General features: G+C 37.5%; 1 protein-coding gene across 1 annotated transcript; it reads left to right on the top strand.

Moving 5' to 3' along the window:
• Positions 1-8505: 8505 nt before the first annotated feature.
• eppk1 (epiplakin 1) lies at positions 8506-23411 on the top strand. The gene is made up of 2 exons (XM_055219072.2): positions 8506-8665; positions 11700-23411. Exon 2 carries the CDS (start codon positions 11727-11729, stop codon positions 23166-23168), a length of 11442 nt encoding a protein of 3813 aa, XP_055075047.2. The 5' UTR covers positions 8506-8665; positions 11700-11726; the 3' UTR covers positions 23169-23411.
• Positions 23412-23438: the final 27 nt, after the last annotated feature.

The following is a 23438-nucleotide window of genomic DNA, read 5'->3' as shown; positions in this document are numbered from 1 at the left end:
ACCGGATCCATAACAATCACAGTTTAACAGTAAAACACTTCACGCCACTACTAAAGAGCTGCCACTTTTTGTCACCAGTTGGGCTCTGCCCATAAAATATATCATCTCTGTTTGCAAACACGCAAATGGTCTATCTATACCACTAAGGTAAAAACAAAGCTTTATACATATTTAAAACAAATTTAAAGTATAAAAACAGCAATGTCTATGATCTTTAATACATCACTGTGGTTACAGTAAGTATGGTTATTTTTATGTAAAACCATGTAAGACAGTTTGCTTTGGGTAAGGCAGAGGTCTTGTTTTGTGGCAAGTTTATGCATGCTGGGTTGTGCTTGTGGAAGCAGGTAGCATTGAGGAAGAGTTTAACAACATATATACACTCATTTTCACAGTTAAAAACATAAATTGCACATAACCATAATCCAAAACAAACATGACAGCATGGTAACAATGACCTTCTTTCTACACTTAAGGTGTGTACGATCATTTCATATAATTTATTAAATGACAGACATTAAGTCATTAATTTCAGTAAAATAAATAAGGTTTGGCTTAAATGTTTGGAGAAAGTAGGCTACTAGCTCCACCCGAAACAGTAAAATGCCTTACAACAGTGGTTCTCAAACTGGGGTCCGGGGCCCCCAGGGGGGCCGCGATATGGTGCCAGGGGGGCCCGAAGGAATGCACCGTACACAAAGGGTGCCGCACGCTGAAAAAGTTTGAGAACCACTGCCTTACAAATGTGTAACTAAAGAACAATTTAATAGTTGTGTTCCTTATCCTGATGATACAGGGCATGAAACTGCAACTCCTTGAAAGTGACACTAAATGGCATATGTACATTTCAATTTGAAATCATGGGCTGTTACCATGACAGCTTTAAGTTTTTAGGAAGACATTCACAGACACACTAATTTTAGATCTAAGGTGGTTGGATCTGGCTCATAGTCAGCATTCAATTCATCCCAAATAGTTTTTGCGGTGGAGTTTGTGCAGGCAGTTCAAGTTCTTCCCCTTCAGACTGAGTTAACCGGTTTTTTATAGATCTAGCTTGATGTTATAATGCTAGAACAGAAAAGACTTCTTCATTCACAATGGTTTGACTGTTAGACTGTCCTCCCCCACAAAATTTAGATATGCGACAAAAGTTAAAAAGAATTTTGACAGCTTTTGAAATGTTTTTGTCAAACGTAAGAACCCTTTGATTCTCAAAACCAAAGGTTACGTTTGACAGATTACACTTGCCAAGTTTCTTCCCCACCCTACAAATCTGTGAATCACTTCCTGTTTAGGAACACAATGTATTTATAATTAAATATATAAAATATTGTGCAAGCCATTGAAAAGGTTATTATACTAATTTTAAATAATGCATGTGGGTGATTCCCGTGAAATTAGACTTATGAGGTGTCATGAAACATTTTGATAAAAAAGTAAATGCTATCAAAATAAGAAGCATACAGCTACAAACATCTCTTCATGTACTATTTTGCACATGATTTCAAATGACATCATACAAAACCAATTTTGTTGTTTTTTCCACATTTAAGGGGAAAATTGTCATTACCGCAACGTGTCCATGACTGGATTTTGGTTCTTTGACATGGAAATATTTATAATTAAAAAATCTAAAAAACAAAAAGCTTCAGTGCATGTTATACTATAAACATTTATTTGTAGAGACAATAATAAGGAATATAAATGTGTCCAAGAAAAAAATTCTCATCCTCCGCAACAATTTTCAATCATTGTTTAAGCCCTCAAGGAACTAACATTTTTTAAAAAATGTTGGAAGGGACATAATTGTGACACTCAAGATGGCTACCAGGTAAGCAGTTCTTATTTTTTCTCTCCAGATAAAAGTTGAAATTTTGTTTGTCATACCTAGACAACTTTTTAGTTCTCATTACTGAAAGATGAGTTTGTAAATGCATATATTTAATGTAATATCATGTTGCGGTAATGATAATTTTTGATAATGATAATCTAAAAAATGTAAATAATTCTATAGGAAATGTTTTTAAATCCTCTAAAAATAATGGTTATAGTAAGTTCAGGCCTTAATCTTATATGTGCAAAAAAGCCCTTCAAGGGCTTTTTAAAAAATCTAATGCTGGATACCTTCTAAGTCTGGATTTCGTGAGAATCACCCATATGAAGTGTAATAAACAGGCAATGTGAATTGCTTCTTTACATGTTCTGTTTCTCTGTCTCACCCTCTTTCTGGCTTCCTGTTATTCTGGATATTTTAGGAGTCAGACTACTAGCCACTTTGGATTGAATGGGATATAAACAATGAACAGAAAGGTGATGCATTACAGAGATTACTAATAGGGAAAACAGTGACTGAAATAGGCTAACTAACATCTCAGTGGGCTATTAATGTTGAAAAGACATCAAATTGGCATCAAACGTTGACCTCAAAACATTGATTTGATGTAAATTGAACGTTACACATATTGACCTGCATAAAAAAAATTGTAAAAAAGTCCCTATAGCTATCACTGGGGCAGTACCCTTTAAAAGGTGTGTAATACAGTATGTACCATTTAGTTATGGATATCTGGTACTATTATGAACTCTTTAGGTACAAGGTGGGTGTACTTGCTGACGTATATGGGTCAATGACCACATGCATATGTGTCCAAGGGCATTATGTACTATAAAAATATCTTGATACATGAAATAAAAATATAAATAAAATGTACATAAATTGCAGAGGTCACATGGCGTAACCAGAAAGTCAAAGGGTGCTATGAATGCCCATATAAAATAAAATCATTAAGTTAAATATAGTGTTAATAAATGCAAGCTAAGGTTGTCTATAATTTATAATACTTTTTGTTCTAGTTTTCAAATGTTAGTTTTATGGTAAAGTTATTTTTAACTATTTTCAGGATTATAATTTTAAATGCTACTATCAAATAATCGAACAGCGTGACACGGGGAGCACATTACAACTTATTTGGCCAATAAACAATGATTGGTTGTCAAAACCATTGTGAAAAATCATTCAAATGTATGGAAACAAACAAATAAACAAAACTTTTTAAACACATGTTCCTGACTCAAAAATATACATTAGATTCATTTTTAAAAGATTTTTACAAATATATAATTTTAGGTGCTTAACTCACATTAAACAAAATTCAGTGGCATTAACTTTCTGTTTCACCCATGAAAGAAACCGCAATCCAAACTAAATGGAAAATGATCTTAAACAAGTCTTGACTAATATTTGACCTCAAATAAGGTGCAGCTTAGTTTATTATTAGAGATCCTAGCCAAAGGATGGCTACGCTTAAGATACTAAAAATTAATTACATTTATTTAGAATTTCCATTTTGTCACAACACAATTTCCAAAGTAATATTTGTGTTACTCAATAGTTTTGATGATTTTACAATTATTATAAAGTAGTGGGAAAATAATGAAAGCAAGTAAGTGACTTAAACTCTTGAGCAGTTGTACATATACAGTATATGTGTATGTGAGAATTTATTTGTTTCATCATAAGGCAAAATAATTTAAAGCATAGACAACACATCTGCACATTATCTTTATCTGTAGGCAATTCATTGTCTAATTTTCTAGTAGTTTGTTGTCGTTTGGATTTACCAGTGTTTTATGTTAGACACTGTGGGGCGGTTTCCCGGACAGGGATTAGACTAGTCCTAGACTAAAATAAATTTAAGAGCAGTCCAAACGGAAAACATCTTGCACTGACACATTTTAAAATACATCATTGCACTTAGTTTTGCCACAAAATGTACACAAGTAATGTTTTTAGTAAGGCATGCTTGTTAAAACTAGTTATATTTCCTCATTAAACTAAGGCCTAGTACTGGTTTAAGCTAATCCCTGTCCTGGAAACCACCCCTGTATGTTGTGTATCCCTATACCGGAATAAAAATGAAACACTGTTGACATAAAATCCTCAAAGTTGTTCAAACACTGTCAAAAAGATTGCCCGGGGGGTCTAATTTTTCTAAAAGTACACCTTGGCACATAAAAAGTACCTCCGAATTTATTCTCAACTTTTGCGTTTATATGCAAGTGTTTGCATATCAGTGAAAGTGTTACTATGACATCGCTTTTTGAGCAAAAGCTGTTCATGCATGCAAAAATCACACCGGCCTCTCCCATATCACTTTCTTTTGTTGAAACCTCTCAGTGTTTTAAAAGTGTCGTAATGCCTTTTATCCTGTCTCGCCCACTCGTTCCTGATTATTGAAGTGATTTAAAAACTATGCAAGACTGCTTTGTATTTTATGCAGTCACTTATCTGATCATCTGCTTCTCAACTGTGACACCTATTGCAACAGGGCCTGAGAATAATATGAGACTGAGATCCTGCTCTACTTGCTCTCCACACTGTTTTTGGGTAAACAGGGTTGTGGCTAGAAGGGATACAGCTGAAATCTCATCGTGTTTTCAACCTAATCCTACCTCCAAATCTTACCCTAAACCCAACATCTCGTGATATTTGACCATAGATTATCCTATCTAGCCAGAACCGGTAAACAGACCTTTTGGGAGGCAAAGCTATGACATTTGGTTAAGACATCAAACATTTGTACCCATTAATAATATAATACATTAATAAAGAAAACCGTAGGGTGACACAGTTTGGGCCAAGTTGGTTTCTGGTAATGCTGATGATTCTGTGTAATAATGATGATCTTTTTTTCTGATGAATGCTTTCATTCTAATGATCCTTATCTACTGTCAAGAGACACAAATGAATTTCTTCAATAGCAGACTGATCTCACGGAAAGTCGTGTAATAGTCACAGAAATTTTGATTAATTTGTGTCCATGGCACGAAATTCAGCTTCTTTTGTGCCTTGAGCATGAATGTCTTTTCGTGTCACTTGCACAAATTTCTAGAAATAGTTTTTTTAAAATATTTTTTTTTTGCCGTTGCCGACTTTCTTTTTTGTTTACATTTTTATGTATTGTTTTCTCTTTGTTTTTTCATATTTTCTTGCCATTGACATCCATTAGAAATCCTAACCTAAACCCCAACTCCAGACGATAATTGTTTTAAAAACGTAGAAACCAATAGATAAAAGTACATCCTAACCCAAACCTCAAATCTAACCCCAACCGACGATGATTTAAAAATATGTGGAAAAAATGTAAAAACTATACATAAAATGACACAAAAAAGAAAGCCGTGCCACGGACACAAAAAACTATTTATAGAAATTCATGCGAGTTACACTAAAAAGGCATTCGTGCTTAAGGCACGCAAAAAAGCAGAATTTCGTGCCAAGGACACAAATAAATTAATCAAATTTTTCATGACTATAACCCGACTTTCAAATGAGATCATGTTAAAAAGCATCTCAGGGTGAAACCTCAAGAAGCTTTGCAAGCTAAAATGGCAGGAGTTTCTGCGCATTTTTGCAAACTCTAGTCAGTGCAACTACTTTGAAGAAACTACAACATGATGCATTTTTACCTTTAAGGTAAATAGAATATACTTTATTGTCCCATTACTGGGAAATTTGTCTTGGAGATCATGACACACCCAGTACATAAATCAATTCACTCAACACAAATAAAACATCACATTCTCAAAACTGAACTACACTGTAAAAAATTACCATAGAAATTACAGTATTAATGGGTATTACTGGCAACTAGCTGCCAGTAACTTACTGTAGATTTTACATTTATGTTATTTACTGGAAACAGTTTGTTCAAAGTTAAATGAACATGAAACATTTTCAGTCTTTATCTGCTACAGTAAGTTACTGGCAACCAGCTGCATAATTACAGCTAATTTTTTTACAGTGTACAGAATCTCACTTAAACTCCCTATTACAATTTGTATAGCACTTGGCACAAAAGTTAGACTTTGAATCTTTCCCCAGAAGGTAACAAATTAAAATCATCATATAAAACGTTTCACTTATCAGCAACAATTTTCCTAGCATGCTTGAGGATAGATGCCTCATACATGTCCTGTATTGTTTGTTTATCCTCCCAACCTACAGTCGTCTCGTCTTGGTTTTAATTGAACACTCAAATTTCCATACCATGCAGTGATTCCATATCCTATTAAACTGATTGAAAAAAATGTATACATTTTATTAAAAAAACATGATAAAATGAATGACCCTTTGGTTCACTTCAATCAATTTTAGCCTGCTGTAGTCTTGAACATAGGCTGCTAATATGAAAAAAAAAATCAGCATAATAAATGATCTATATGGACTCTTAAATATGTGTATGAAATATTTAGGTCCTATTCAATGGTATTACCACGAATAATGACTGGGCTACAGTCTTTGCTCCATTTAGAATCAATGAATTTGGGTCAACCCAGCCCACAAATCTATCAACATCTGAAAAATACTGTGAGGGGTCTTCATTCCTCTATATGTAGTGAGTTTACCATAAAGTTAAAGTTTCCAGATGTTTTTATTATGTTTTTATTGTTGGACCCCCAGGCCCAATGAGAAGGGTATCATAGACATATCAAAGATAATTGGGTATTGTTCCTGCGTATCCTCTTTTCCCTGTGGCAATGGCGTGGTCCCAAACCGCTCAGCAAATGTGTTAAATTCTTTTGTTAAAGGAATCTCAGTGGAATTTAGACACTATCCACACCTTGTTTCTTAAGAGCAAACCTTGCATGCCTCATCTGTCAGTTGGCCAGAAATGTCAGCATTTATGTAAAAGTGACGTCATGCATCGGAAAGAGAGGCGGGACAGCCTGAGGAATCTGGTGCTGTTTGAACATGTAACTAATGATTACCAAAACTTATAACATATCAAAATCAGCATTTTCTCTCACACATACACATCAAGTGGTACAGTTTGACATGCAGTAAAACATTAACAAGATCCTGTATGGAACATGTAAACGTAAACAATCTTAGAGAAATTGTCCCTCGGGGTGTGGATTAGTTCAACACATGATACTATATCTTCAGTTATAAATTAAAGTGTCTCACGCATATCTGTGCAGAGATTAGTTAACACAGCATTGAAACAATGTAGAAATTTAGCAAAGGAGTGTGACAAGGGGAGGGGCTGACGTGAAGCATGCACAGCCTTTGCTCTAGAAAAGGGTTTTGCTTGACAAACTGTGTGAAAGTATTGACACTTTGTCCTATATACAAACCTTTTGAAATTTTAACTATTTAAATATTATGTGGGAACTTGGCAAGACCACAGTAAATTGTTTCACACTTAGTCAAATATGTATTGTCAAACATACATTATGTGTAATAATGAGGCTTTAAATGTGTGTAACTAAGGCTTTAAGTGAGGTTCAATGAATAAAGGGAGTTTGGATTGTATTCCTGTATAAATAAATAAACATAAATTACAGCCAATGTATTATCAGACAATGTATAGTGTGCAGTATAATGACAATATACAGACTGTGTGGTCTTGTTTGCTTTATGTAAGGAATAACTGACGACAGGCCCTGAATTATACAAAAATAATGCACACCCAAGGCTGCATGACATGAAGCGACGTGCCGTTACACCGCGGGTGTGCATTTTTTTTTCATTCAAAGGACCGGAGTCAATTATTCTGTGTATACCGCGGTTACCACAAACATTGCTCTGATGGTTATTTTAAGATATTTGACAGGTCAGATCAGGTCAGGATTCAATCAAAAAATTATACAATCCCATGGAGCATTTCTCAACCAATCAGAATAAAGCATTTTACAGGCATATGTATAAAATCATTTGTCTAACGCTCAAACTATTTAATCTTGACGTACACCTACCGTGTACACATAAATGAATAAAAACTGAATAAATGTGACCCAAAGCTTTGTAATTTACTATTTTCCACATAAAACTAGCCTACATGAGGTAAGGAACATTATGTGAAATATAACCTCTTTAAAGGACTTTGTGCCATGTCAAAGATTGACATCCAGGTTGAATCAATGACTGATATGAAACTTTGATTCAATTATAGCCTTGATTTGTAAAATGTAATTTTCATGAGATTGCAATGCAGCTTAATGCATAATCATTTGAAAGAAACACAGGGATTGATGTATACATCACCACCCTCAAAGATATTTACCCATAAACCAGTACAGGTTGAGCAGGATCTCATTTAAAGACTTAATCTTTTGTGGAATCAAATAGATAAGAATCACAATATACACTATTTGCTTTATAAAAAATATTTTAACTTGAAGGCAATAAACACATTTTTATTTCCTCAAACACTGTAAATGCTCGAATTGGAAAAAAAAACGGATTGCTCAACCACAGTCGGAAATGTCAGCCAGCTATTAAGTACACACAGAAACATTTGGCTACTGCAGTGACCTGACATCACTTTCTAAGTAATCAAACACAAAACTTAACATTTTGCTGACTTGCTTTTTGTTAATCATTACAAGTGACAGCTTCGTGACAGCTTCAAGCTTTTGTGTATAAGACAGTCAGTAGCAGGACATTCCTTAACTTGGCTGCAGGATATTTGTTTTATCTCCAGCGAAAGAGGGGAGTGTTCCTGGGGTGGGGTTTTACCAGACCAGTATATTAAAACGGAGAAGGAAGCAAGCACACTCACATTTTCCTTGATTGTCTGTTGTGTGTTTGAATGATCTCAACCCTGGAACAGGAACCCACGTCTCCAACTGGAACTTCAAATAAAAAGCCCATAAAGAGGTAAGACTTTAACTTTAAGTCACTGATTTATTGTTCTTAAGGATTTGTGTGTGCCTTAAGTGTTGTGTTAAACATCTGTTTAGTTATTTAGCCACACCTCTGAGAAGCAGTGAGCTTTACTTTCCAATTGTTTTAAGTATATGTACATTTACATTATTTTAGGCATTTAGTAGTTATCTAATGTGTATAATACATATATATTGTATTATGTTACTGTGTGTTAAAACACATAACACTGACAAACTGGCTATAATTATAAAATGTTTTGATTGATTACAATGTCTATTTAAGAGGCATTTAGGAGTAACCTCATAATGCATTGTATATATAAAAGTGTAATTGAAACATTACACTCTTAGAAAGTGTTAATTTTTTACACTTTTTTACATTTTTGTGCATTAAGCATTTATCATATTATGTGTAATTTCAACCAATTATGTGTTGATTTTGTGTTAAATATAACACAAGTTGTGTTGTTTCAATAATAACACAGAAATTGGTGGATTCTGGGGCAATGCATTTAGTGTGTCCCAGAATCAACACTAATGTGTTGTTTTTAACACATTCATTCTAAGAGTGTACTTGCATGTTGATAAATTGCCTTACAAAATTACTAAGACACAAAAAGTGGCTCATTCATTAAACTTATGGGGTTAAGTTTTAATGTTACTTTATAGTAAAAGCGTTTATGCCTAACACAGCTCATGTCGATGAAAGTGAAAGCATCTTTAGCCAGAAAGGGACCATTTGCAGCCCAAATCATTGTGAAAGAGCTTTAAAGCATGGTTTGCACAATGTAGAATAAAGTTGTTTATGGAGATTTCACAATTTTAAGTAGGACACAAACAAAGCTGCATTTGTATGTGCATTTGGATAAATATTCCAATAGTGTTTATGCACAGTTTTTTAAGGCAGTTGTTTCCTACACTGAAAAAAAATGATTCATTGAATTTAATCAATTTTAAATTTAATTTTAAAGGAAGTGGTTGCAATCTATTTATTTAAGCTACATTTAAACAAAAAAGATTAGTAACGTAAAATAAAATATAAAATTGTTGTTTAAATGTAGCTTAAATAAATTGATTGCAACCACTTACCTTAAAATTTTTATTAAATTCAACGAATCATTTTTTTTCAGTGTAACATTTTTGTTAGAATTTTTAGCTCTTGTTTTTATTCAATGACGAAGAAAATGTTGCAGAACATTTCTGTACATATTAAATATTTATTCACTGTATAATTACATACTGGTACAGGTAGCCTAGATATTTATAAGAGGTACTAAACATGTCTCTGTTCAACCATTGGTCAGAAGTTGGTGGTGTAGTTAAGATCTGCTGTCATCTTTCTAATTCAATATTTGAGTTTTGATAAATGGATCTACTGTACACATTGTATTAACAAGCTTTGGTGCTAAGCACCTTTGAACTAGCCACCTACTTTCAGTTGTAACATATTTGGCCATTCTCCAAAGAAAGTGAAAAAGAGAGGAATTTAAGAAAGTATTTAGATTTGTGTGTGTTGACAGGGAAAGCCTTTTGAATTACATGCCTCACAAAATTACTATTAAAAGGAAAGTTCACTTTAAAATGAAAATTCTGTCATCATTTACTCATCCTCATGTTGTTCTTAACCTGTATGAATGTCTTTTTTCTGATGAACACAAAAGAAGATATTTTGAGAAATGATGGTAAACACACAGCAGATAGGGACCATAGACTTCCAAAGTAGGAATAAAAAAATATGATGGAATTTAATGGGTTCCATCAACTGTGTGCTTACCATCATTTATCAAAATATTTTCTTCGTCATCTATCACAATACTTCCAAAATATTTTTTTCCTACTATGGAAGTCAATGGTCACTTACTGCTGTGTGTTCACCATCATTTCTCAAAATATCCCTTTAACAACTACTACAGTGGCTATAATTAAATAGCATGAAGTATTAATTAGCATACTTTTAAAAAAGGTACAAAAGTTGGGCAGTGGCGGCCAGTGACTTCTGTTTTTTTCGAGTTCATCACAACATGTATGTAGCCCGTCATGCGTGTGGCTCGTAACTTCAAAACATGTGTTCTGCGCGTCAAGTATCCCATGTGCATCACGTGACTTGTCAAAATAAGTGCCTGCCTCAGACACGTCTAAAGGGTTTATGATAAAACAGATGCTCGCATTTGCAGAGTTTACTGTTAAGTGAGTGTCTTGCGTGTATTTTGTGAACGTGAGCGTCTCTTTTATCATAAACGGTTTTGATGCGTGTGCAGCAGGTGACACGTTATGCACATGGTTCACATGATGCCACAAACACATATTTTCAAAACACAGGCAACATACATGACACTCCGAACACATTTTGAATTTGCACCCCTCAGATGAGCAGTCACCAGCCGCTACGGCCCTGGGGTGGTTCCTTTTCAAAAAGTACACTTTTGTACCCAAAAGGTACATAGTCCTCTTTCAAAGGTACATATTTGTACCAAAATAGTACATATTAGGACTTTTAAAAAGGTACTTTCCCAATAACAACTTTTTTACATTTTCTCCGAGAGTGCAGAATTATGTTATGAAGAGTTTTCTTATTTGCTTCAGTACACCTGTAATTCTTACACCTTTTGTGTTTGTGTTAGTGACAAGTGAAAAGTCTTTTCATGGGCCACTGACGGTTTAATCTGACTTAGATAACATTCTTTAAGACTACAACCACATCCAGTATTTCCAGTTTGCCTTGTTTACAAGGTTTATTAGCCTCTGGATTATGTAATGTTCAAGGCATTTCTCTTGTCTGGACAGGTCATAGAGACATGAAGTGTGTCTTTGTTAGATTTTAATGTCAGATAATCACAGGTTTTAATAAAGCACTCAATTGTAGTTTTGTGTAGCTGAACTAGTGGCATTTTATGATGTTTCTATAGTTATGGTTAAAAAATACGAAAGACACAGTTACATAAGATTATACAACCTGTTCAGCTTTTATTTAAATGCATAATTAGTTATTGTTTCATTTAACTGATGCTTTTTTATGTTGTTCACAGTCCTAGGTGCCAGCAAAATCCTCAAAAATGCCGGGGCAGGAAAGTGGAAATTCTCAAGGGATAGTAGCTGGTGTGTTTCTTGAGCACTCCAATGAAACCATCACAATATACCAAGCCTACAAGAAGCGCTTGCTGAATCAAGGAACATGTTTGGCCCTGTTAGAAGCTCAGGGTGCGACCGGAGGAATCATCGATCCCATCAAAAACCGAAAGTTATCTGTCAACGAAGCAGTCAAGGAAGAGATTGTGGGACGTGAAATGAAAGAGAAGCTTCAATTTGCAGAGAAGGCCATCGAGGGCTATGCTGATCCTTACACCAACCAACCAATCTCACTCTTCCAGGCCATGCAGAAGGAGGTGATCCCAAAAGATTATGCCATTAGATTATTAGAAGCACAGATCTCTGCCAAAGGTATCTATGATCCTGTAGAAAAGTGCTACTTAACAGAAGAGCAAGCCTACGAGAGAGGTCACTACGACAAAGAACTGTTTAAAGACCAAAAGGATGCTCTAAAAGTTTTTTATGACCCAAACTCAAAGGAAAACATCACTTATTCATTACTGATAAAGAAATGCACTGTAGCCCCAGAAACAGGCTTAATGCTGTTTCCAATCTATATAACATTCAAAGGCCTTCGCAGAGGTGTAACCTCCAAAGAGCTCCTGTCATCAAAAGTAATTGACCAACAGACATATGACAATCTGGAAAATGGCAAAACGACGGCCCAAGATGTGATGTTAATGGAGACAGTGAAGGAATATCTGGAAGGTAAAGAGAGCATTGGGGGAGTAGCTGTGCTCTCCTCTAATAAGAAAATGAGCATCTATCAGGCAATGCGACAAGGAATAATCATGCCTGGTTCTGCACTGATTCTGCTAGAAGCACAAGCTGCAACCGGATACATGATCGATCCTGTAGAAAACAAGAGGTTAAATGTAGATGATGCTATTAAACAAAAACTTGTGGGACCAGAGTACCATGCAAAATTGCTTGCAGCAGAACGTGCAGTCACAGGTTACAAAGATCCATACACTGGTGAAACCATTTCCCTTTTCCAAGCTCTAAAAAAGGACCTGATCGTGAAAGAACATGGAATTCGTTTGCTTGAGGCACAAATTGCAACTGGAGGAATTATTGATCCTATACATAGTCACAGGGTTCCCGTGGATGTCGCATACAACCGTGGCTTCTTTGATGAGGAAATGAACACCATCCTTGAGGACTCTGGAGATGACACTAAAGGATTCTTTGATCCGAACACAAAGGAAAACCTTACGTATCTGCAACTGATGGATCGTTGTGTCGTTGACCCCTCTACAGGGCTTACATTGCTGCCCATTGAGGATAAGTCAGGAAGTCTGAATCACACATTCATTGGCTACGACATCAAAAAAGTCTTTAAGGGTGTCATGGTAAAAGTAACATGCGGCAAGTACATGGGGATGACTGTTTCGCTCTGGGAATTACTTATGTCTGAATATTTTACTGAAGAGCAAAGGCAAGATATCATCCAGGGATACAAAAACAAAACACTCACAATTGAAGATATAATCACCAGAGTCCTCGAAATAACTGAAGAGTCAGTGAAAATGACCAGTGTAGTTTTTGAAGGTATAAGGGAAAATGTAAGCGCAGACCAGCTTTTCGAGGCAGACATCCTTACTACAAATGATCTTGAAAACCTAAAAACAGGAAAAACAACTGTAAAAGATGTTATAGAGAATGAAACTGTGCAAATGTACCTACAAGGTAAACAAAGCATTGCTGGTGTCCTGCTTCCTGACTCCCAAATAATGTCAATCTATCAAGCCAAACAAAAAGGAATTCTGAGGCCAGGAACATCACTTATTCTTCTGGAAGCCCAAGCAGCAACAGGATTCATCATTGATCCAATTGCTAATCGAAAGTTCTCCGTGGATGAAGCTGTAAAGGCACGAGTAGTTGGGGCAGATTTTCATGCCAAACTATGCTCAGCAGAAAAGGCAGTTACCGGTTACAATGATCCTTACACTGGCAAAAAAATCTCTTTGTTCCAGGCACTGCAGAAAGATTTAATTGTGAAAGACCATGGCATACGTCTGCTAGAGGCCCAGATTGCCACAGGAGGCATCATTGATCCTGTAAATAGCCATCGCATTCCAGTTCATATTGCTTACAAACGTGGATACTTTGATACAGAAATGAATCAGGTTCTCAATGATCCAACTGATGACACAAAAGGATTCTTTGACCCAAACACTCATGAAAATCTTACTTATATGCAGTTAATGTCCAGATGCATCACTGACCCAAGCACAGGCCTTTGCCTTTTGCCAATCAAAAAGAAAGACACAAGAATCAAGATGGAGGACAGCACCAAAGAGGCATTCCAAACCACGTCCGTCACTGTGAGATATGGCAGATTCAGCAACAAAAGAGTGACACTTTGGGATCTGATCAACTCTGAATATTTAATTGAGGAGAAAAGACAGGAGCTGATCAAACGATACAAATCAAAAACAATCACAATTGAAGAACTCCTTAACATAACCACAGAAATCATTGAGAGCAAGGAAGTACAAAGAAATGTTGATCTCCAAGTAGATGGTCTTAGAGAAAAAGTCTCCATTGTTGAGCTGCTGAATTTGGGAATAATAGATGAACAAACATACAAAGATTTAATTGATGGAAAGCTAACAATCGAAGATCTTCTTGAGAGAGCCACTGTGAAGAATTTCCTCAGAGGAACAAGCAGTGTAGCAGGTGTAATAGTCCAAAAGTCTAATCAGAAAATGAGCATCTATCAAGCTCAAAAAGAAGGACTTCTTACCCGTGGAACTGCCTTGTGTCTTCTTGAAGCACAAGCAGCCACTGGGTTTATTATTGATCCAGTACAGAACAAAAAACTTTCTACCGAGGAGGCCTTGAAACAGAAAGTCATTCCTCCAGAGTTTTATGAAAAACTTCTGGCTGCTGAGAGAGCGGTGACTGGGTACCAAGACCCATACACTGGCAAGAAAATATCACTTTTTGAAGCCATTAAAAAAGATTTAATTGTTAAACAGCATGGGATACGTCTGCTGGAAGCCCAAATTGCTACAGGTGGTATCATAGATCCCATAACATGTTTACATTTGCCACTTGAAGTTGCTTTTAGCAAGGGTTATTTTGATGCTGAACTAAACCAGATTCTTGCCGATGCAAGTGATGACACCAAAGGATTTTTTGATCCTAACACAAAAGAAAACCTTACCTACATGGAAATGATGACACGATGCATCAAGGATCCTGATACCGGCCTTTACCTCCTTCCACTCACTGAAAAAGGAAAAACACAAGAAAAAACACAAGGTATTCTTTCAGATGCTGAGATTAAGGAACACTTTGTGAAAAATAAAGTTGATATTACCGTTGGGCGTTTCTCTGGAAAATCACCATCTCTTTGGGAGGTAATTCACTCTGCATACTTTACTGATGAACAGAGGCAACAGTGCTTTGAACAATATCGTTTGGGCAAGACAAGTATCACGGATGTTGTCACAATGGTCACCACGACTGTCCAAAAACTGGAACAGAAAGAAGCAACTCAAACAATAATGGGCATAAGAAAACCTGTTTCGGTGCAACAACTACATGATGCTGGAATCATTGAAACCAAAACTCTTAAGGATCTGCAAGATGAAAAGGCAACACTAGAAAGTGTGGTTAATCTTGAATCTGTACAAAGGTGTTTGAAAGGCACTGGAAGTATTGCAGGAGTAAAGCTTCATCCATCAGGAAAAGTATTAAGTTTATACACGGCAAAAACTGAAGGATTACTCAGTTCTGATGCAGCCCTTATGTTGCTCGAGGCTCAGGCAGCAACTGGATATGTTATTGATCCAATTAGAAATGAATATCACTCAGTTGTGGAGGCTGCTAAAGTTCAGCTTATTGGGCCAGAGCTATTAGAGCACTTACTTCTGGCTGAATGTGCGGTCACTGGATTCACAGACCCATTCACAAATGAGCAGATATCCTTATATCAAGCAATGAAAAAAGGTCTCATGCCGCAAAACCATGGACTGAATCTTTTGGATGCACAGCTTGCCACGGGTGGAATAATTAATCCAATTGAAAGCTACCGAATGCCAATTCAGTGGGCAATAGTCCAGGGATTCTTGGATAACAAAACCAAAGAGCTTCTGGAGAATCCAAGTGGTTATGAAAAAGAGTTTTCAGACCCCAACACAAAAGAACATCTTACTTATACTGATCTCATGAAGAAATGTGTAAGGGATTCGACCAAAGGTCTGTTACTGCTGTCCATACCTGAAAAAAGAGTTGAAAGCTCAACCTACAATGATGAACATGTAGTTAATGTCTTTAAACAGAAATCAGTGATCATTAATGCTGGGAAGTTTGAAGGCAGACGGGTTTTGCTCTGGGATTTGCTACAGTCAGAGTACATTACTGCAGAAAAAAGGAAAGAGTTACTTGACCAATACAAAAACAAAATTCTGTCAATAGAGGAGATAACAGAAATGGTGACAGCATTGATAATTGAAACAACTACAAAAAAGCATTCATTTAAAGGATTGAGAAGACAAGTATCAGCAAGTGAACTGTTTGAATCAAAAATCATCTCAAAAGAAATATTTAGCAAGCTTATAAATGATGAAGTAGATGATGCAGACATTGACCAAATGGAATCGATTCAAAAATACCTTGGGGCAACAAACTGCATTGCTGGTGTATTTGTGCAGTCTACCAAACAGACCATGAGCATCTGTGAGGCCAAAAATAGAGGACTTCTGACTCCTGGAACATCTCTGGTTTTGCTTGAGGCCCAGGCTGCCACTGGCTTCATGATTGATCCAGTAAGAAACAAAAAACTGTCAGTGGAACAGGCAGTAGCTGAAGGGATTGTTGGGATGGAATGGAAAAGCAAACTGCTGTCTGCCGAGCGGGCAGTCACTGGCTACACAGATCCATATGATGGAAAAACAATATCTTTGTTCCAAGCCTTGAAGAAAGATCTCATTGTGAAGGACCATGGCATTCGTCTTCTAGAAGCTCAGATCGCTACTGGAGGAATCATTGATCCTGTGCACAGCCATCGTGTACCTGTGGAAGTAGCATATCAAAGAGGATACTTTGATGAGGAGATGAACAGGATCCTGTCTGATTCAGATGATGACACCAAAGGCTTCTTTGATCCCAATACACAGGAAAACCTCACATACTTGCAGCTTGTGGAGCGGTGTATTAAAGACCCAAACACTGGTCTGAGCCTCCTCGTCATTGTAAAAAAGGGCGAGCACTATTTCTTTATCGATGAACAGACAAAAAATATCCTCAAGTCTACAACTACAAATTCAGCAGGAGGCAAATTCCAAGGGCAGCTGGTGTCTCTTTGGGATCTGATCTACTCAAAATATATCTCAGAAGAAAAAAGAAGAGATCTCATACAACAGTTCAAATCTGGCACAATATCTATTGAAAAGTTAATGGAAATGATTCTGACACTGATATCACAACAATCAGAAACTTACAGTACAACCATTAAAACCACAATAACCACAACAGCAACAACAACTGAAACAGATGAAAATACCAACTTCCAAGGTATCAGAAAGGATGTGAGTGCCGATGAGATGCTAAAATCCAAAATCATTACTAAGGAAATATACGACGAGCTAACCTCTGGTAAAATATCTGTTAATCGTGTGAGTGAAATGGAGTCTGTCAGAAAATACCTGCAAGGAACTAATAGCATTGCTGGTGTATTTGTCCAGTCTACCAAACAGACCATGAGCATCTTTGAAGCCAAAAACAGGGGACTTCTGACTCCTGGAACATCTCTGGTTTTGCTTGAAGCCCAGGCTGCCACTGGCTTCATGATTGATCCAGTAAGAAACAAAAAATTGTCAGTAGAACAAGCAGTAGCTGAAAAGCTTGTTGGGATGGAATTGAAAAACAAACTGCTGTCTGCCGAGCGGGCAGTCACTGGCTACACAGATCCCCATGATGGAAAAACAATATCTTTGTTCCAAGCCTTGAAGAAAGATCTCATTGTGAAGGACCATGGCATTCGTCTTCTAGAAGCTCAGATCGCTACTGGAGGAATCATTGATCCTGTGCACAGCCATCGTGTACCTGTGGAAGTAGCGTATCAAAGAGGATACTTTGATGAGGAGATGAACAGGATCCTGTCTGATCCAGATGATGACACCAAAGGCTTCTTTGATCCCAATACACAGGAAAACCTCACATACCTGCAGCTTGTGGAGAGGTGTATTAAAGACCCAAACACTGGTCTGAGCCTCCTCGTCATTGTAAAAAAGGGAGAGTACTATTTCTTTATCGATGAACAGACAAAAAATATCCTCAAGTCTACAACTACAAATAAAGCAGGAGGCAAATACCAAGGGCAGCTGGTGTCTCTTTGGGATCTGATCTACTCAGAATATATCTCAGAAGAAAAAAGAAGAGATCTGATACAACAGTTCAAATCTGGCACAATATCTATTGAAAAGTTGATGGAAATTGTTCTGACACTGATATCACAACAATCAGAAACTTACAGTACAACCATTAAAACCACAATAACCACAACAGCAACAACAACTGAAACAGATGAAAATACCAACTTCCAAGGTATCAGAAAGGGCGTGAGTGCCGATGAGATGCTAAAATCCAAAATCATTACTAAGGAAATATACGACGAGCTAACCTCTGGTAAAATATCTGTTAATCGTGTGAGTGAAATGGAGTCTGTCAGAAAATACCTGCAAGGAACCAATAGCATTGCTGGTGTATTTGTCCAGTCTACCAAACAGACCATGAGCATCTTTGAAGCCAAAAATAGGGGACTTCTGACTCCTGGAACATCTCTGGTTTTGCTTGAAGCCCAGGCTGCCACTGGCTTCATGATTGATCCAGTAAGAAATAAAAAACTGTCAGTGGAACAGGCAGTAGCTGAAAAGCTTGTTGGGATGGAATTGAAAAGCAAACTGCTGTCTGCCGAGCGGGCAGTCACTGGCTACACAGATCCATATGATGGAAAAACAATATCTTTGTTCCAAGCCTTGAAGAAAGATCTCATTGTGAAGGACCATGGCATTCGTCTTCTAGAAGCTCAGATCGCTACTGGAGGAATCATTGATCCTGTGCACAGCCATCGGGTTCCTGTGGAGGTGGCATACCAAAGAGGATACTTTGATGAGGAGATGAACAGGATCCTGTCTGATCCAGATGATGACACCAAAGGCTTCTTTGATCCCAATACACAGGAAAACCTCACATACCTGCAGCTTGTAGAGAGGTGTATTAAAGACCCAAACACTGGTCTGAGCCTCCTCGTAATTGTAAAAAAGGGCGAGTACTATTTCTTTATCGATGAACAGACAAAAAATATCCTCAAGTCTACAACTACAAATAAAGCAGGAGGCAAATTCCAAGGGCAGCTGGTGTCTCTTTGGGATCTGATCTACTCAGAATATATCTCAGAAGAAAAAAGAAGAGATCTGATACAACAGTTCAAATCTGGCACAATATCTATTGAAAAGTTAATGGAAATTATTCTGACACTGATATCACAACAATCAGAAACTTACAGTACAAACATTAAAACCACAATAACCACAACAGCAACAACAACTGAAACAGATGAAAATACCAACTTCCAAGGTATCAGAAAGGGCGTGAGTGCTGATGAGATGCTAAAATCCAAAATCATTACTAAGGAAATATACGACGAGCTAACCTCTGGTAAAATATCTGTTAATCGTGTGAGTGAAATGGAGTCTGTCAGAAAATACCTGCAAGGAACCAATAGCATTGCTGGTGTATTTGTCCAGTCTACCAAACAGACCATGAGCATCTTTGAAGCCAAAAACAGGGGACTTCTGACTCCTGGAACATCTCTGGTTTTGCTTGAAGCCCAGGCTGCCACTGGCTTCATGATTGATCCAGTAAGAAACAAAAAATTGTCAGTAGAACAAGCAGTAGCTGAAAAGCTTGTTGGGATGGAATGGAAAAGCAAACTGCTGTCTGCCGAGCGGGCAGTCACTGGCTACACAGATCCCTATGATGGAAAAACAATATCTTTGTTCCAAGCCTTGAAGAAAGATCTCATTGTGAAGGACCATGGCATTCGTCTTCTAGAAGCTCAGATCGCTACTGGAGGAATCATTGATCCTGTGCACAGCCATCGTGTACCTGTGGAAGTAGCGTATCAAAGAGGATACTTTGATGAGGAGATGAACAGGATCCTGTCTGATCCAGATGATGACACCAAAGGCTTCTTTGATCCCAATACACAGGAAAACCTCACATACCTGCAGCTTGTGGAGAGGTGTATTAAAGACCCAAACACTGGTCTGAGCCTCCTCGTCATTGTAAAAAAGGGCGAGTACTATTTCTTTATCGATGAACAGACAAAAAATATCCTCAAGTCTACAACTACAAATAAAGCAGGAGGCAAATTCCAAGGGCAGCTGGTGTCTCTTTGGGATCTGATCTACTCAGAATATATCTCAGAAGAAAAAAGAAGAGATCTGATACAACAGTTCAAATCTGGCACAATATCTATTGAAAAGTTAATGGAAATTATTCTGACACTGATATCACAACAATCAGAAACTTACAGTACAACCATTAAAACCACAATAACCACCACAACAGCAACAACAACTGAAACAGATGAAAATACCAACTTCCAAGGTATCAGAAAGGGCGTGAGTGCCGATGAGATGCTAAAATCCAAAATCATTACTAAGGAAATATACGACGAGCTAACCTCTGGTAAAATATCTGTTAATCGTGTGAGTGAAATGGAGTCTGTCAGAAAATACCTGCAAGGAACCAATAGCATTGCTGGTGTATTTGTCCAGTCTACCAAACAGACCATGAGCATCTTTGAAGCCAAAAACAGGGGACTTCTGACTCCTGGAACATCTCTGGTTTTGCTTGAAGCCCAGGCTGCCACTGGCTTCATGATTGATCCAGTAAGAAACAAAAAACTGTCAGTGGAACAAGCAGTAGCTGAAAAGCTTGTTGGGAATGAGTTGAAAAGCAAACTGCTGTCTGCCGAGCGGGCAGTCACTGGCTACACAGATCCATATGATGGAAAAACAATATCTTTGTTCCAAGCCTTGAAGAAAGATCTCATTGTGAAGGACCATGGCATTCGTCTTCTAGAAGCTCAGATCGCTACTGGAGGAATCATTGATCCTGTGCACAGCCATCGGGTTCCTGTGGAGGTGGCATACCAAAGAGGATACTTTGATGAGGAGATGAACAGGATCCTGTCTGATCCAGATGATGACACCAAAGGCTTCTTTGATCCCAATACACAGGAAAACCTCACATACCTGCAGCTTGTAGAGAGGTGTATTAAAGACCCAAACACTGGTCTGAGCCTCCTCGTAATTGTAAAAAAGGGCGAGTACTATTTCTTTATCGATGAACAGACAAAAAATATCCTCAAGTCTACAACTACAAATAAAGCAGGAGGCAAATTCCAAGGGCAGCTGGTGTCTCTTTGGGATCTGATCTACTCAGAATATATCTCAGAAGAAAAAAGAAGAGATCTCATACAACAGTTCAAATCTGGCACAATATCTATTGAAAAGTTAATGGACATTGTTTTGACACTGATATCACAACAATCAGAAACTTACACCACAACCATTAAAACCACAATAACCACAACAGCAACAACAACTGAAACAGATGAAAATACGAAATTCCAAGGTATCAGAAAGGACGTGAGTGCAGATGAGATGCTAAAATCCAAAATCATTACTAAGGAAATCTACGACGAGCTAACCTCTGGTAAAATATCTGTTAATCGTGTGAGTGAAATGGAGTCTGTCAGAAAATACCTGCAAGGAACCAATAGCATTGCTGGTGTATTTGTCCAGTCTACCAAACAGACCATGAGCATCTTTGAGGCCAAAAACAGGGGACTTCTGACTCCTGGAACATCTCTGGTTTTGCTTGAAGCCCAGGCTGCCACTGGCTTCATGATTGATCCAGTAAGAAACAAAAAACTGTCAGTGGAACAAGCAGTAGCTGAAGGGATTGTTGGGATGGAATTGAAAAACAAACTGCTGTCTGCCGAGCGGGCAGTCACTGGCTACACAGATCCCTATGATGGAAAAACAATATCTTTGTTCCAAGCCTTGAAGAAAGATCTCATTGTGAAGGACCATGGCATTCGTCTTCTAGAAGCTCAGATCGCTACTGGAGGAATCATTGATCCTGTGCACAGCCATCGGGTTCCTGTGGAGGTGGCGTACCAAAGAGGATACTTTGATGAGGAGATGAACAGGATCCTGTCTGATCCAGATGATGACACCAAAGGTTTCTTTGATCCCAATACACAGGAAAACCTCACATACCTGCAGCTTGTGGAGAGGTGTATTAAAGACCCAAACACTGGTCTGAGCCTCCTCGTCATTGTAAAAAAGGGCGAGTACTATTTCTTTATCGATGAACAGACTAAAAATATCCTCAAGTCTACAACTACAAATAAAGCAGGAGGCAAATTCCAAGGACAGCTGGTATCTCTTTGGGATCTGATCTACTCAGAATATATCTCAGAAGAAAAAAGAAGAGATCTCATACAACAGTTCAAATCTGGCACAATATCTATTGAAAAGTTAATGGAAATTATTCTGACACTGATATCACAACAATCAGAAACTTACAGTACAACCATTAAAACCACAAGAACCACAACAGCAATGACAACAGAAACAACCGAAAATACCAACTTCCAAGGTATCAGAAAGGATGTGAGTGCTGATGAGATGCTAAAATCCAAAATCATTACTAAGGAAATATATGACGAGCTAACCTCTGGTAAAATATCTGTTAATCGTGTGAGTGAAATGGAGTCTGTCAGAAAATACCTGCAAGGAACCAATAGCATTGCTGGTGTATTTGTCCAGTCTACCAAACAGACCATGAGCATCTTTGAAGCCAAAAACAGGGGACTTCTGACTCCTGGAACATCTCTGGTTTTGCTTGAAGCCCAGGCTGCGACTGGCTTCATGATTGATCCAGTAAGAAATAAAAAACTGTCAGTGGAACAGGCAGTAGCTGAAGGGATTGTTGGGATGGAATGGAAAAGCAAACTGCTGTCTGCCGAGCGGGCAGTCACTGGCTACACAGATCCCTATGATGGAAAAACAATATCTTTGTTCCAAGCCTTGAAGAAAGATCTCATTGTGAAGGACCATGGCATTCGTCTTCTAGAAGCTCAGATCGCTACTGGAGGAATCATTGATCCTGTGCACAGCCATCGTGTACCTGTGGAAGTAGCGTATCAAAGAGGATACTTTGATGAGGAGATGAACAGGATCCTGTCTGATCCAGATGATGACACCAAAGGCTTCTTTGATCCCAATACACAGGAAAACCTCACATACCTGCAGCTTGTGGAGAGGTGTATTAAAGACCCAAACACTGGGCTTTGTCTACTTTCTTTAAAAAAGTAGGTTTAGAATGTAACATTCCTTTCAATGTAATTCAAGACATTAGATTTGAACTTGTTTTATAAAATATTGTACTGTATATATTTGCTTAGTGCTCAATGTAAAATCTATTTTGTGATAACTAGAATCACAAATTGATTATTTTTTTACCTATACATATGAAAGATCTGTAATTGTACATCAGCTGAGATTCAGCACCTGTCTGCACTGCTTACATTATAAGTTTAGAGTTTTATTATCTTTAGCTTTTCTTCAAAGTGTTTTATTCAACAT

The sequence above is a fragment of the Misgurnus anguillicaudatus genome, chromosome 20, assembly GCF_027580225.2.
Source record: "Misgurnus anguillicaudatus chromosome 20, ASM2758022v2, whole genome shotgun sequence".
Taxonomy (NCBI): Eukaryota; Metazoa; Chordata; class Actinopteri; order Cypriniformes; family Cobitidae; genus Misgurnus; species Misgurnus anguillicaudatus.
Note: the sequence above shows the minus strand (reverse complement) of the source record. Positions and strands in the feature narration are given on the sequence as shown.

Excerpts from the sequence above, each read along its gene's own strand:
- eppk1 (XM_055219072.2), top strand. The coding sequence starts at position 11,727 with ATGCCGGGGCAGGAAAGTGGAAATTCTCAAGGGATAGTAGCTGGTGTG.